General features: G+C 38.2%; 1 protein-coding gene across 2 annotated transcripts in view; it reads left to right on the top strand.

The window, feature by feature from the left end:
- The window catches only part of KIF5A (kinesin family member 5A), a 980629-nt gene extending 971326 nt beyond the window's left edge, over positions 1–9303 (top strand). For both annotated transcript variants that reach the window (XM_044083607.1, XM_044083608.1), the window contains 2 exons: positions 3704–3797; positions 8541–9303. In XM_044083607.1, the coding sequence (XP_043939542.1) occupies positions 3704–3782 (79 nt within the window). In that variant the 3' untranslated portion in view covers positions 3783–3797; positions 8541–9303. The remainder of the gene's footprint in view (positions 1–3703; positions 3798–8540) is intronic.
- Positions 9304–17546: the final 8243 nt, after the last annotated feature.

Genomic DNA, 17546 nt, shown 5'->3' with positions numbered 1-17546 from the left:
CATGGAGATCATTAATAAATAAAGAGAAAAGAAATGGTCCAAGAATGGCGCCTTGAGGGACCCCAGTGGTGACAGGTAAAAAGGAAGAAATTTGATTTTCCCAGAGAACTGCCTGTTGCCTATTGATGAGGTATGATCTAAACCATTTAATGGCCAGAGAATCAAAGGAAAGAGATTCAAGAATATTGATTAGGAGGGTATGGTTAACCATGTCGAAAGCTTTAGAGAGGTCGATGAAGAGTGCAGATGAGAGTATGTTTTTGTTGCGGTTTCTATTGATGGTATCTGTAAAGGATAGGAGGGCAGAAGTGGTACTATGTGATGGCCTAAAGCCATGTTGGCAGCTTGCTATTAAGTTATGTAGAGAGAGATGATGTAAAAGTTGTTGGTGAATGCATTTCTCCATAATTTTTGCTAAGGGTGATAAGAGAGCAATTGACCGATAGTTAGAGTAATCATTAGAGTTCCCACCTTTATGTAAGGGGATAATATGGGAGATTTTCCAAATATCTGGGATGGTTCCTTCTTGGATTGACCTATTTATAAGTATAGATATGGGGTAGGCAATTACTTTGGCTGCTTTTTGGAGATATTGGGAAGGAAGTTTGTCAGCAGATGGAGTACATGGCTTAAGTTTATGAACAAATTTATAGATGAGAGAAGTAGAGATGGGTTGTAGTTTGAAGTTAGAGGAAGAGTGTGGTAAGCTGATGGGAAGGCTGGAGTTTTCAGAGATAAGTTGCCTAGCTAGAGATTGTAGTCTCAGTGAAGAAAGAGTTAAAGGTATTGGGAGTTTGAGGTACCAAGGTTTAATTTTTTGTTACGCTAGAGATAATTACTAGATCAAAACGTAGATATTTAGAGGGGACTCGTACATTGGGATAAAGCGTTTAGGAGCTGACTCTGTCCATTAGTAGTATAGTAGGGAGTTCTGGGGTAAATTTCCTTTTACCATCCATTGATCCAAGTTATACCAGAATGTGGTCAGAGATGAGTTTTGTTTTAAGTGGAGAGGGAGTCTGTTCAACAGCAGTTGCATCCCCAGCTAGATATACCTGTCCCTCCAAGTCATGCTGTTAATGTTACAGAAGAGGTTTAGGTCCCTGGATCAAGTATTTCTGATGCCATTTGACTTGTGGATGTGAAGGAAGTTCATTAGTAATGGGTCAGAGAATACCATGTATGCTAAGAGACCAAATGTAGCGATAGGGCTTTGAGGCAGTCCATGTAGCACATACTGTTAGGCCTTGTATCCTTGATAGAACTGACTGTACTAATAACATACTTTGAACTGTATTAAAAAGAAAACAATGTGTTTTGTATATTTTTACTGTCAGACAACATAAACTCATAGCTATGTAGCAGAAACTGGACTCTAGCAGGATACTGTAAGCCTTTTACCTCAATGTATGTTCAAGCAGTTACTTTACTGGAATGCTTGGCTAGACAAAACTTTTCTTCTATTAGGTGACCAGTGGGCTGCAGATCTGACTGGTGATTGGACTCCAGTAAAGCTCTTTTTTATAATTTTGTTTTGGAAAATACAAGTAATTTCTTGTACATTTAATTAGGAAAAACAGCATTAACCTTTTAATCTTCTAATCATGCAGGAAGAATGGAAAATTACTCCTAGTTATTTATTAAATTATTAGGCTCCTATACTTGGGAAATATTATGGTTTAGCTAAACTCCGACATTCCATTGTCATTCCATTGTTATCTAAACTTAATACATCTGGTTATACATTCGTGTAAACTCAGATTTCAAAGATTTTGTGATAATACAGTGCAATTATAGCTGAACATTTGTGCTGGAAATTTTAGCTTTTCATTATACTGTGTTATAAAATGAAACTTAAAACAAAATGGAATAGGGGTAACCATTTTATATTTGCACAACAGCTGTCAGTTCATCTTTAAAAAGTACTCTCTTTCCCCTGTGTTTTCATCAAGAGCTCACCACTCCAGCCTCCTAAACACTGGTGCAAGCTGACAATTAGCTCAGAGGATTAAGGTTGCGAGTTTTTAATGAGCTGCTTCCTGTAGTCAAGGGTACAAGGTTTGATTCCTTCAAGTTGATTGTTGTGACTCTGAGCAAGTTACTGAACCAGACAGTGCTCTTGAATAACTACTGAAAAAGGGACAGTTTGTCCTGTGGGCTTCTTTTGATAGCAAGCAGATAGAACAGGTAGAATCACACCCTGAAAATTCCTAAATACTGAATTAACTCCAGACACATAGCTTTTGCATGCAGTGCATGTGCTATATGGAGAATTATCTCCTATTTGCTCTACAGAAAGGAGTTACTGAATTAAGTCACCTTTCTTGTTGTAATGACTACTTTATTTCTAAAATTACCTACTTCTGTGCTCAGCAAGTTTCTGCCAGCTGTTCTGAATTTTTGTTCATCTGTTGGATTGCCCACCACTGATCTATTTTCATGTGCCGTGATTTTTGGAGCTGTTGGTGTCCGTTATTAATATATCTTATCTTTATGTTCCACTCCACTCTATTTTTTTTACTTAGCATTTGCAAACAGTTATTTAATGTGTGATGCATTTATAATCAGTTTTAATCTGGATGCTATAGACTCTCCTTTACTTTCTGTATCCTTGGCTTGTAGTCTCTTTCTTTGCTGATTTGTTTACTTTACCATGGAATGACTTTGCATTCCCCCTACATTTTATTAGATTTAGTTACTGTAAGTAGGTTGTGTGTATGACAATTAAATTCAACTTTATTGTCATATGTACTAGAGACAGTGTACATCCCTCTCAGCTGTACAGATTTTTTCTGAATATCCAGATTTTTGACTCATATATTTGGTCTGTTTCTCATAAAGTTGTGATTTTCTGGCAAATCACTAGCAAATCATGAAATAATGGCACACATTTGAGTTTCACACTTCATATCTTTCAGACAATTCATGCTAATGCATAACCTGTTGTTCTATCCACTTTCTAAGTTGTAAGAGCAATATTTAAAGTGTCCCTATTTTAGGCCTTTGTCCCCCCGCCCCTTATTTGTGCCTTTGTCCAGATTTATTGCTCTAACAGGTCGAGAGGTATGATGTCAGCGTCACAAAGTACAATGAAATTCTTATTCATCACGTTCTCCAGCAACATATAAAAAATTACAATTAACAAGAACAAATAATATAAGACAACAAATAAGACAATAATATAAATACCAATATCAGTAAATATATATAACTGTGCAAAAGAGCACATTGTGCAAAAACAGCTTCTTTCCCCTTCTTGTGGGCCTTGTGGTATAGTTCACTTATTTTGTCAATATAAAATACTAAGCAAAAGGATGGTAGTGCCTCCTGTTAAGAGAGGTGATGTTGCAGGAGGTGTATATCTTTTTGAGGTGTATATATTTTTCTGATTTAATGCTTCTTACTGCATGTTTAGACTCTCAGTATGACTAGAGCAGGTACATTTAATGGTGATTAGCTAACATCTACCTTTAAAATCTGACATAAAAATGAGAATTTATTGTGACCATTTTTGTTAAGAGTCTGTTCAAATTGCCACGAACTGTGACTTAAACGCATTTTAAGGATACTTGGTTGGTAATGTTGAAAGAATAAATGGACCAAAACTTTTGTGACGCCCCCATTCTGAATGTGATTAACCACAACAGCAATTCAATGAGTGAAGACGCAGTGTAATGCATCTTTTTACTCTCTGCCTCCCTAGAAGTGACATCCAGTGTGGTCGTGAAGCTGAAGAACAAGCCAAGCTGTTCGCACTAAAGCAGGAGACAGCAGCAAGTTAATAGCTTAATGAGAAGGTACAGTATGTCCCCATAATCTTGGTGGGGATTAAAAAATGCTTTTCTTAGAGTTTTAGAAAATAAATAATCCTATAGAATGCAGTGAATCACACCAAAGAAACTCCAGATGTGATAAGTATGATTTAAAAAAGAAACAAGAAACATCCTTATTAAATTATCACTTATAACTTAGGCAATCACATATTTATATAAATGAAAACAAACCATAGTGACATATTTTCAGTTGTGCACATTATACATCACTTGTAATCTAGCCAGTCATTGTCAGTTAAATATTACAAAGATCATTGAAGTCCTGCCTTCCTTTAAACCTGATTCCTTCTCCAAAACATTGTTCTGCATATACAGTTCCCACACTTCCCATTTTTGTCTATGTAATTTGCTCCTACCCTTTTCAAAACATTCCATTTCCAATTGTTTTATTTCTGTTACTGTATTCACCATTTCTAGTACAGTTGTTTAGACTTTGATTTCCATTTTCTGTTAGCTGCTTTTTTGGCAGCCACCAGAATTAAATTCAGCAAGACCTTACTATGTTTAGGCAATTCTAATTCTGTATCATAGCTGATAAGTATGAAATGTTATTTTAGAATAAATGGCTGCATAAATGTGTACTAGAAATTTCACTGTGGCTTTAGGTTCCCTTAGTCCTGTCCTTTAATACCATGGTTATATTGCACAGCCCTGAAAGTTGTGAGAAAATCTATCTAGCCTAACATTATAAAACATCTGCCATGTACACTTTACAGTCAGTGTCTTTCAGAAGCTTGGGCAGCCTTGTGTTTTAATCGTTTATATTGTCGAATGTTATTGCTGTTCTCCTGCTGTAATCTCACCAGTCCTCTGTGTTAGACTACTTTCTAATGAATAACTCTCCAGAACATTCTATGAATAACAGAATTATGTCTGCTTTACCCTGTTTAACATTTCCCCCACAAAAATCCCTAGCCCTGTATTACCCAATTTATTTTTTAACCCTGAATAACACTCTTTTGTAAATTATTACTGTTAAAATAACTACTGACTCGTACTTCAGATTTCATTATACAGGCACTGCAAATTACAGCGAGGATATTTGTAACTAATAGTTACAAGCTGCTATTAGTATAACATTTATAATAATAGTACAGAATATATAAATACTGACTACTGTTCTGGAAAACGGTAAGACAAGTGATGTGTCTCCTTAATTAGTTATGTCCACTGTTGGAGTTCACTGCTTCAGAGTAGTTAAACAGACTTAAATGCCTTAAAGAGTCACATTATGTACAGATAGGGACTGACTGGACTAACTGGATTCAAACTTATGTCTGCGGCTTTATATTGTACTGACTCAACAGTTTTCCTGTACGTATTACTTTCATACTGTAGTAATTATTTTTTACTCAGGAACTGTAATGCTGAAATCCAACATACAAATAACCTCAAAAGCTGCTCATTATAAGTATTTCACTTCTTTGTTTTACCGTTGAAGTTTTGTAATGCACTGAAACCCCATGCATGACACTTCCTTTGATATAACCCTAAACCTGTGAGCTACACCGAGCCTGCATATATCATTCAACATCTAATTCATCCTTCTTGTGACATACACCAAACCCTTGCATACTAAACATAAAGTACAACACGGAATGCTGCTACAGTCAAATGTTGATGTAGACTTATACCCTGATGTCTAACAGGTAAGCTAATGTGCACAGACCCTTATAAACTCCAAAGCATTTCTATATTGCTCCCATCTTCCTGATGCAGCATTTTTGTGTGTGTGTGTGTGTGTGTGTGTGTGTGTGTGTGTGTGTGTGTGTGTGTGTGTGTGTGTGTGTGTGTGTATGTGTCTGTGTTTGAGAGAGAGTAGGATAAAGCATTAGTCCTGCATGTATTTCTTTCTGCTATGCTTTGATAGTACTGCTAGGGATCTTTTCAGAATGGACATGAGGTGTATTCGCCATATGTACCTGGTGCTCTTGGAAAGTCCTATGACTACAGCAATGATGTTTAGAACAGCAGGAATTAATCATGAACAGGGGAGATGTGGAATAGTCCTGAGATTGCAGCATGCCTGAGTACTACTTATCTTCTGAGATACAGCCATCTTGGAGTTAGTATACCAAAGCAGTAGACCTGGTGTAGGGGGCCTGCAGACATTTCTTAAAAGTTTACCAACAAGGATTGGAGTTTGTTTTCTTTTGTTAGAACTGCAGTTTAATGTGTGATGTGGCAGGCTCCACAGTGTAGTGTCTTGCACCTCTGATAGGGAGCCATAGCAGATATCAGGTGTGTATTATATATAGGGATAAGTATAAAATAAGCTAATCAACAAGTGAAACTGTGCAGATTCATATTACTGCCATTTAGCTGGACATTATGGGGTGATCCATTTGATCAGTGGTTAATTTACTGCACATAATGATGGAATTGAAGTTAAAAGTGAACCTTGACCATGGTGTTAAAGAAGGAGAAGGGGATACGTCCCACAATATAACTTCTGCCTTTGAAGTGGGATTAGGGGACTCTCCCCATCAAACAGCACTTACTACTGGGTATGAAGCAGACAGGAACACTGGAAAGGAAGGGAAACATTCACCATTGCCAGACATCATCATTTCTAACCTGTACATGAAGTTATTTTTGTCTTGCACAAATTTGGGGAGGGAGGTAAAGGGCAAAACTGCAACAATGCCAGGATGATATTTCTGGTTTATTTTCCCACCAAAGCAATTATCTAAGTGCAGGTGTACAGAGATACACAGGTTGCATAAATTATGAAAAGGGAATTAACTGCTCACCCCAACATTTTCACAGCAGGACTATAACTATAAAGTTGCATGAAATGCCCTAGTAAGCAGAAGTGAATCACAATCCTCTCCAGTAGTCACACAACAGGAGAAAAAAAGTTTCTGGAAATTCCTCAAGTAAGTATTTGTCAATGTTGCAAAAATATAGGGACAGCATGGTAACTCACTGAAAACCTGATTTCTGGAAAGAAAGGCAAATGCATCACCCCATAAAGACAAACAAACAAAAAACATAAAATGCTGATTAGTACTAGCTAGTAAAATAGCTTCAAATTGAAAAATATGATAGCCAGAAAAAGAGTCTCCTAAATATGTCATTCCATCAGGTTAAGACAGCAAGCCTTTTCATAGCTGAGAAGCTACAAGCAGACACTGGTTATAGAATCAAGAAAGACAGTGGTAAGGCAACACAGCTGTGTATTTGCTTTGTAACCAAAACTCCCTCTTCATGATGATTCTCCAGTCCAGTCTTCTGGTACAGGGCACTTGTCTCTCACTTAACTAAGGGTTGATTAGTAAAAGGGCAGAGCATTTTGCTTTTGGACATCTTACCATTGAAAGTATGTTATTTATTTGTTTACCAGAAAACATAGTCCCAAACAATAAGGGCACATACATCTAATTTACAAAGGTAGCATGTCCTAGAGAATAAGCTTGGACTGGAATACATGTGGGTTTGTGCCAGTATTGTAACACTTTACTACAGTGTTATTAAAAGTTGGAAAGAAACAACTAAGATGTGATTAGAAGTGGGATATGAAGGCAGTGCCATCACAAAACTGAACTGTGTCACTGATTCATTTCTGCAACTGATAATTTAATGTATAAAAAGTGAGATTGCAAGACTGCAAGATATTTTAGGAAGCAGTTATAGTTAAGTCTGGATGGAATTTGGCTATGGAAAGACATGCTGGAGGTGTTGCATGGCTACTTAAGTTCAGAAAGAGACAAAGAGAGGCATGGAGAGCAAAGGTTAAAATAAATAAGAGCAGAAGCAAAGTCCTGGTGGTTTTCAAAAGCTTTATAAGAAGCTGCTATTCTGATGAACAAGAAATAAGATTGGGGAAAAAAACATGAAAAACGAAAGAAAAGTTCAGTGCAAGAAAAAAATATGCAGTACATTCCACTTTAATATGTACAAAGTACTTTGCAAAAAATATGCACGCTTTGTTGATAGTTGCTCCATTTTTCTTAAATGCGTAGAAGAGAATCTGTACTTGTACATGTGTGTATTAGAACTGTCAGTAACATGAGATGTTCTTAAAGGGTCCCTCCCTTTAAAATGGTTAACTTCTTGCACTCTTTTTTTTCCATGAGTTCTGTTATCATTGCTTTAATCAGATGTAACACACTTTATATTGGGGGTGAGTACCTTAGGTCTTTGATTTCTGTTTGTGGTTATTCCTGCAGCTACTTATTATTCAATGCCCTGAAGCCTGGTGAGGTCAGGTACGGAGGAACTTAGATGCAAAGGCAGAATGTCTCCCTTGCGTTGCCCCATTGCATGCCTTCAGAATGTCTCTGCAGTTGAGGCACAACCACTCAACTACTGGCCAGCCAGACGGACACAGTTTGATGGTATGTGCTTTTGCCACTTTGTTCACTCCTGGGGCAGTGCATAGCTCAGTAGCTACAAGGCTTTCCTGTCTGGAATGAGAGGGCTTACCTGATGAAGGGCAGTATTGGGGTGCACCCCAGGTATGATGGCCTGAGAAAGAATGGAGCCGTAGAGAGTGCTGACCCCACTGATCAAGTCTAATAAGTAAGAAACCAGTGGTATTCAAAAACAAAGAAGTTGTATTACCCTGCCATTGTTACTGAAGCACAAAGAGTTTATGACTTCACAGCCTGCTTCCTAGCTCTGAGAAGATAATTTGCATGGAATTACTTTACTACAGTTGTACTCACTGTCTCTTTTCTCTCTCTCTCTCTTGTTCTTTTCTAGTTGTTAACGGGGATGGAGACCTTCCTCTCAGCATGCTGCATTTCCACCTCCTTGTAACCTCTCACGCTTTACTGTACCTAACTTGGATATGTATGCCCTAAATACTGAATGTCTTACTAACCCTCTGTACTCATAATTCTATACTACATGCTGCTGATGTCTGCTCACAACTGTCCTGTTTGTGAGTCATATGACTTTGTACCAACTCATTCCTCATTTCTGAGCTCTGTAGTTTTAAGCCTATGTATGTATGTATGTATTTATGTCCTGTGTTTTCAAAATCTGATGAGTAGTCCAAAGGTAGTGTATAGATCTCTATAACATTGTAGCAAATGTAAAATATAATACCCAGAATATATTAAAATGCCTTACTTAGAACCGATAAATTATTAAACAAACATAAACTTGACTGAGAAAAATGGAATATTCTTGCACTTTGTATCTATTTAGTTTTCCCAGTCAAGTAAACTGTTACATTTTATTTAATGGACTCTTTTGTGGTGTTGTACAAGCTTCTTACACAAAATGAATTGAACCCAGCACTTACGTGTAGAATTTCACCAACTTCACTGCACTGGATGACTAGCTGGGTGCCACTCACTTGAAAAGGGTTGAAAAATAGGCATGCAAATATGTGTCCGAAAATAGTAATGAGAGAGCGAGTGCTGGCTGTTTTATACACAAATACGAAAAGATATCTAACAATCACTGTTTACAGCATTGTTAATCAGAGACTAATAATAAAAAGAGATGCTTCTGCTTACTGTTGTCCTTTTTTTCTTGCATAGTACATTCTAGAATATGTTGCTGCAAATGATCAAACAAACTAGTGTTTTTGTTTTTAAATGGTTTATATAGTCAGTGCTGGTAACAGGTATACAGTGGCATCTAAGAGCTGCGTGGAATGTGATAAAAAACAATTTGCTTGTATTTTGTGAAGGACAAACCAAATATTAACTGATTCTGCTTTATGATGTTCTCATCCTGCTATGTTACCGCACTACTCCATATCATCTGTGCTGTCCTTGGGATGGTTAACCTTGTTTTAAATTATCAGCAGTCAAGCTGTCAAGCTCTGCTTTTTGGCATGAGCCCCAAGAGATAGCGCATGGAAACCTTGGTAGGTTAAATGTCAACAGTCCAATGTCTTAACAGTAATAACTGGCATTTGTTAGCCTTCTTTTACTTTAGTGTAGCCTAGAATGATATTTAAGATAATTAGGAGAATGTAAGGCCAAATAAAATATTGTTTTCACCATTTGGTGCCATCAAGGATCATATCAGCATTTAGCCAAGCTATACATACTATTTATTTGCTTGCTTGTTTATTTGATATGTAGATAGGTGTGCTATCACAAATACCTTCTTTCAGGCACTACCAATGCCATGGATGTTGTGTTGTACTCAAATTCAAAAACTATACCAATTAGATACATTTTAAGTATAATTCATCCAGAAGTATATGACAGCTGTACAGAGTACATGCCATTGAATAATGCAAGTAAAGATTTGCATATTTGCTTTACAGTACCTGTTAAAAATACTGCATGTGTTTATGTGTACAGTATATATATATATATATATATATATATATATATATATATATATATATATATATATATATATATATATATATATATATATATATATATATATATATATATATATATATGTGTGTGTGTGTGTGTGTGTGTGTGTGTGTGTGTGTGTGTGTGTGTGTGTGTGTGTGTGTGTGTATCTATATATATATATATATATATATATATATATATATATTTATATGTATATATATATATATATATATATATATATATATATATATATAGGTTCATAGGCAAGTACTAGGCTGGCTGCCCATGTAGGCCATTTTAAGCCTAGCCAGTATCCCTTTTTGTGCTCAGATTAAACTATCCATTTGGTTAGACACTGCCTTACCTATCCCATGGTCAATAATTATATATTATATCTAATGAGAATAACTGGGATCATACTATAGATAATATGAGTGTACCCATGCATGCCATAAAGCATTTAGGAGCTGCCTTTGTCCATTAGTAATAAAGGGGGATGTCATGGGGCAAATTCTCTGTTTCCCATTCATAAATCCAAGTTGTGCATGACTTTAAACAGGGATAAACTTTGTTTATGTGGCTGAGGAGTCTGTTCCAGAGCAGTGGTATCCCCTGCGAGATATACCTGTCCTTCCAAACCATTTTGTTGATGTTGCAGAAGAGGTTTAGATCTCTAGACTGAGTATTTCTGATGATATTTGACTTGCTGATGTGCAGTAAATCCATCAGTACTAGGTCAGAGGAGGCCTTGTATACTAGATACAGGTTACCACTCATATACATATATATGTATATATATATGTATGTATATATATATATATGTATATATATATATATATATATATATATATATATATATATATATATACACACACACATACACACACACACACACACACACACACATACACACACACACACACACACATATATGTATATATATATATATATATATATATATATATATATATATATGTGTGTGTGTGTGTGTACACATAATATAGAAAGTAATGCTAATTGTACTTGATATCAGCATTTGAATTACTGTTGTCAAAAATTCTTATGTAAGATCCATTTTATGGATCATGTTGCATTCTTATTAAGAAGAAAAGAAGATTCAAGCTGGCATTGCTTGTTTATACCATGGTTCATTAAGTTAAAACAAATGGTTTGTTAAATTAAAAGGTTTATTAATTTAAAAACAAAAAGTTTATTAAGTTAAAATAAAAGATGAAAAAAGTCATCCACTCCACAGTCCATTGAAAACAAAATTTGCCAATTCATTTCCAATACCTCCACCCCCCCCCCCCCAAAACACAACTGCTTCACTCTTTCCAAAGAAAAATGGTTACCATTCTGCTACAATGTTGAGCTACTTCTAGAGGACCTTCTTTTGCAACTATTTCAGCTAGCTACCTTCCCATCTCTTACAGCCAGTCTCCATAGTAAAAACACCCGCTACAACCTTCACAACCTCTCCCAGTTAGTACCCTCAATACTGACACCCCAAACCAAACTGCACTGTACCGACCATTCCTTTTCCATTCTTGCACCCAAACTCTGGCAATCCCCCCACACACATACACTCCTAAAATAAGTCTCCTCTTTCTCCACATCATGTCATTACAGTGGGTTGTTGTGTATTACAGTCTATTCACAATGCCTAATCCACCATCTAAGAAACATACTGAATTGAATGCACGTGTGGCATAAAAAGTACTACTCATTTCCTGCCATTCACTTTACCTGGACTATTGACTGATATTTTACCTGTGAATTTTTCCAGTGATTTTATGTGGTAACTTTCATCAGAAACTAGTGTGATTTATGTTTATACTTACAAAAGCAGCTTACAGAAATGTTGGAGTGGGTCCTTCTGACAGTAAGCAGAACAGAGCAGTGTCTTGACTCTTTCTTATTATTTTCTTGTAAACCTAAAATGGCTGCTCGAAAAAAAAAGAAAAAAATGCTGCTGATAAAGGAAATGAAAAAAATAAGGAAGGAAGAGGAGAGGGAATGAAGAGATCAAAATATATAGATGACCCATCTCTTTCTCAGGTTTCCTTTTGTTGGCTTCTACTCAAAAGATATAATTATCCATAGTCCCAGTGTCAGTTTTCCTCATTCAGCATCTAAATGCTATCCTAGGGGTAATGAAATTCTGTATGAATTTACATCTGTTCTCTCTCATTATACCATGACCCCCCATTAATATTCCAAAACGTGCACGCTGATTGGCCAGCGTGCACGTTGTAAATCGACTTACACTAATGGAAAAAGGTCCGGTCGCCCGGACTTTTTCTATTAGTATAAGTCTCTTTTAAAACACTGTCTCGCTATGTTAAAAGAGTTTAACATAGCGATACAGGTTTAAAAAAAGCAACGGAGATCTCCGTTGCTTTTTAACGCTGTCTCGCTATGTTAAACTCCTTTAGCATAGTGACACAGTGTGTAAAAAGCAACGGAGATCTTGCTTTCTCCGTTGCTTTTTTAAACCTAAGCTATGTTAAATGGTTTTAACATAGCGAGACAGCTTTAAAATAAGCAACGGAGATCTCCGCTGCTTATTTTAAACTGTCTCGCTATGTTAAACCCATTTAACATAGCGAGACAGGTTTGTGCAACGGAGAAAGCAAGATCTCCGTTGCTTTTTAGCTATGTTAAATGGGTTTAACATAGCGAGACAGCTTTAAAATAATTTTAAAGCTGTCTCGCTATGTTAAACCCATTTAACATAGCGAAACAGTAAAAAGCAACGGAGATCTTGCTTTCTCCGTTGCTTTTGGCCACAGCTCTGATGTACTGCGTAGGCATGCGCAGTACATCAGAATTGCCGCGGATTCCAGACAGCTGCGGAAGAGCAGCAAAGAGGCATTATACAATGCCATTATTTAAGAAAAGTAATTATTTCTTTTCTTAAATAATGTCATAGTATAATAGCAATAACCCACGCCTGGGTGTGGGTAATGCGGGATTTACCCACACCCAGGCGTGGGTTATTGCTATACTGCTTCACAGCATCTTGTCTTGACTATCGATCCCAGGCTTCTAACCTTAGAGGTAGTCAGAACAGACTGTTTGACTGATCTTGTATGGATTGTTTGGACAGAAAACGCCTGTTATAGAAAGAACTTGACAAGTAGTAAAAATACTAACCACTTGCACATGCACAAGAATTTCTACACAAACATCATTCATGTCCCAACATTCCTGTGGGGCAACCCCCAAACCTAGCACGTGGAGGGCTACATCCTCACATGTAAATCAAAGTTAATGACCTCTGAAGTCTGTGTACCTCAGAAGGAGTTCAAGGCCAACAGGATGGGGGTTGCTGATGTTCAGGAGGTATGGAAAGTAAAAAGAACATTAGACAATGTGCATGTTACCCTCCTTGCACCTGATTCACTTCCTTTGCCAAGGGGACTGTGTGGGCTCTTTCAGTCTACACAGTACTTACTTGAATTTCAAAAACATATGGTGCCGCAGGAGGTTACTACACTTCTGTAGCCGCATGTTCTTCACAAGGGGCACAGCAATTATTGTATCATAACTTTGTAGACAACAAATTGGAGATTTCCCTAACCTGGCTGAATATCTGCTAGTGATAGACTCACAAGATCAGATCCCATGCAGGAAGTAGTTACCTCTTCCTGAACCTTTTGACACACTGAAAGTAATAATCAGGTTCAGTAAATTGCACCAGGCTGCTGCAGTTCACTGGACAGATGTCCTGATACCATTGCTTTCTTGCCTTTGCCCATCCAAGCGGCTTTTGTTACCTTAATCTCAACCACTATACTCTGCAGTACTGTTGTGGTTGTGCAAGCTTTGCAGATGATGCGGCTGCCCCTATATCTGTGCTTCCTCAGGGTAATCTGCACATAATTATGATATAGTCATTAGGCACTGTGGGAAAATAGTCATGATTTTGTGTTCTGTTTTCCTGATTCATGTTTCCAAAACATGTGCCCCAATTCCTTTAGAGTAACAGATCCAGGAATGCTTAGCATGTCAAAATCTCTACAAACCCAAAAAACACAAGGAGGAACTTGACAGTAAATGGTATCTCTGCTGAGCTGAAGCATGGACTTTTGATTATTCAGGGAAAGGACTGTAGTGGCATGGACTCTTCATATAAATGTACTAGTGCAAACAGCCATTTTGAATGGTTTTCAGACGCTTAAACACTATATCTGACCAGACAAAGACAGGATCTTCCAAGATGGCTTAAAAGCAGTCTACTACATGAAGAAGTTATAGGGCATATGCTGATGTCTACAATTAAAGAAAACAATGTGCAAGTGGTAATCTGTGCTTATTGGCACAACACCCTTACAAGCAGTGCATTTTATAGTAACAAAATGCATTTGCTGATGATTTTGCTAGGTCAGATCGCTAAGAGATACACCAAGAGATTCACAGCATAAAGTATGACATTTGGTGGACCTACATAGTGCAAAGAACAGAATGTTAAGTTCTCTTCTCTCAAGTCAACAAACAAGATACATTGCATTCTCAGTGTTCCAGGGTCATATGTATATAAAAACTTTTTTTTTTTTTTTTTTTTTGCTGAAAAGGCTGCTACTAGAAGAACAGGTCCCTTATGATTTTTAAAGCCTCACATGGCCATGCCAGACTTGGTTTACAGACTTGTTAAAGCTTGCAGAAAACACCTTCTTCTTCTTCCTCCTCCCTTTGTGATTACCCCTTCTTGCAGCAGAATATGACAGATGTGCAGCCCTTTCTCATGTCTTTGCATCCACGTACATGTTTGTTAGACTTGTAAGAATGTAACTCAAAATATCATAGAAATGAGTAGTACAAGTCTTGGAGATGTGTAAATATATCGGCCTATTTAGTGAAAATTAAAAGATTCCCCACAAAGGGTACACTGATATGAGAAAGACGGAATCTAGGCAGCTTGATAGTTATCCTTGCTGATGGATGCAACTAAAGTGAGCAACTACATTATACCCAGAATCTGCAGAAGCTACTGGCAAAGGGTCAAACCATTCAGAAATGGCCTGCATGCTCTTCTTTTCTAGAAGTAAGAAAGGAAAGGGAGTTGTTTACAAATGTCTTTTAAAACTGCTTGCAGCAGTCCACTTTTTTGGCATCAAAATAACAGAAGACAGACGAAAGGAGCAATAGACATATACTGTCCTCCTCTTTTTTCCACTTTGATAGGAGCTTTCTTTTGTACTATGTGTAGCTGGCTTTGTGCTGAATGTGGTCTCCAGGCCCACATCTTCCTTTGGCAGATTTTGTGCTCTGGAGCCTGTTGTTGTATAAAGAGAAACAGACAGCCTAAAGAAGTTCTGCATTGGTACAGTACATTTGCCATACTCACTACAAGGGCTATGTCTCCTCACATAGGTTACTTTCTTCAGTTGTGAATTATTATGCCTGCAGTACATATCTGGCTTCCACCTTTCTCACCCTAATTGTAATCTACTTGCAGTGCACCTTCCTGAAGTAGTTATCTACTGAATGTGGCTGTGGGAGGAGTAGCTGTGAGAGGTGCAGTATAATATTTCCTTAACTTCATTCCACACCATTTGTGCTCGCTGGAGGGCAAAAGTGAAAGCAAGTTTCTAGGCTTGCTCATCGTACTGATGTAGGTATCTTGTGTCAGCTGCATAGGACTCTGCTGGGTGACTGCTGAGAAAAACTTGCCTTTAGAGTCCATATCAAAAGTTTTGGGTAACGGTGTTTGGTTCATGTAACTGTATTAATGTAACAATCTTGGTTTCAGGAAGCTGTGCTTGTATAGAGTAACCAGTGATCTGAAGTAGTTGACTTAATTTGGTCTTCAACCTGTGGGTTATGGATCTGTATCGTAGCCGACATGGCCGCATATCCAGCCACTGATCCAAGCTCTAAGCTCCTCCCCTTACCCACAATGCCCCCCCCAGATCTCACTAGAAAAACAAGCATCGTGGTCCAAGTTCTAAGCTAGTCCATTGGGTGTTGTGAGTACATTTTTGGAGATTTTGCTGTCTTTCTTAACTTCTTTTCTCACTTTTCTATCTTTCTACCTCCCCGGGCAGTCATCAGATAAAAAAAAAGTTTCTCTCTTTCCCTTTACTGTTCTTCTTTCTTTCTTCTTGAGTGAGTGTGTGTCTGGGGGGCATGGATGAAGCCCCTAAATCAGGTTTCAGAAAGTGCAAAGAGTGTGGCCATAAGCTCTCCCCAGCCGATGGTCACACTCTGTGTGTGGTGTGCCTGGGGGTAGCTCAAATGCAAATCTCCCATACAACGGTTCTTCCCTGTTTGGGAAGTCAATTTGAGAGACCTTGGTCCAGAGTGAGAAGGAAAGAAAGACACATTCTGCCATCGGGATCTGCTTACCCTCCCCTCAAAGATCCTTTTATAGGAATCAGCGAAGGACAAAGAAGATGTGCTTCCGGAAGTCTCAGGCATTTTCCCAGGACACTCAGGATTCATATTCACCCAGAGGCAGAGGGGGTTATATTAGATGCTGTCCTAGAGGCAGAGCGGATATGAGAAACTTCAGGTCGCAACAGCATTCTTGGACAGACTCGTGCAGCAGCCCTGAACAGCTGCCCGATTGCTCATCTCTGGAGGCAGTTGGGGGTCGCGTATTGCTACACCTAGTGGCATGGGAGTCCATAACAACAGATCACTTGGTGTTGCAAATTATATCTAGAGGTTATTCCATCCCGTTCATCAAACCAACTCTCCCACCAAATTACCTCCCAGATGTTCCACCCGTGCAAAGGGAGGAAGCAGCTCTGGAGATAGACAAGCTGCTAAGAAAAGGAGTCATCCAACCTGTCCCCCTAGGCCAATCTGGATTAGGCATTTTTTCTAGGTTCTTTTTAGTGCCAAAGAAAATGGGGGACATAAGATCCATTCTGGATCTATCCACCTTGAACTTGTCAGTAGCTAAGGTGAAATTCCAGATGGTCACTCTTCAATCCATCCTGCCCTACCTGCAGGTGAACGATTGGATGTGCTCGATCGACCTCCAGGATGCATACTATCATATCAAGATGGACAGGCACTCTTGGAGATTTCTCTGCTTCCGGCTGGGAGCAAATCATTATCAGTTCAGAGCCCTTCCCTTTGGATTCACCACAGGCCCCAGGGTGTTCACCAAGGTGATGGCAGTAGTAGCAGCTCACCTGAGGCTTCAGGGTATTCACATCTTCCCTTACCTGGACGATTGGCTCTTTTCTGCCCCTTCCAAGCATCTACTTTGCCAAGCCAGGGATTATTTTCTCTTACTAGTGAAAAGACTGGGCATCACCATCAATCTCAACAAATCATCACTGGCCCCTGTTCAGATCCTAGACTTCAGTGGGCCTCAGTTGGACATTATCCAAATGAAAGTTTTCCTCACCCAGACAGGGTACACAGTCTGAAGTTACACATTGGTACGTCCTTCAAGCCCAAGTTCTGACAGCAGAAA

Source organism: Protopterus annectens, chromosome 9.part0 (genome assembly GCF_019279795.1).
Source record: "Protopterus annectens isolate FY-2018-M chromosome 9.part0, PAN1.0, whole genome shotgun sequence".
In the NCBI taxonomy this organism is placed as follows: domain Eukaryota; kingdom Metazoa; phylum Chordata; order Ceratodontiformes; family Protopteridae; genus Protopterus; species Protopterus annectens.
The sequence above is the reverse complement of the archived record's forward strand: the minus strand, read 5'-3'. Positions and strand labels throughout refer to the sequence as shown.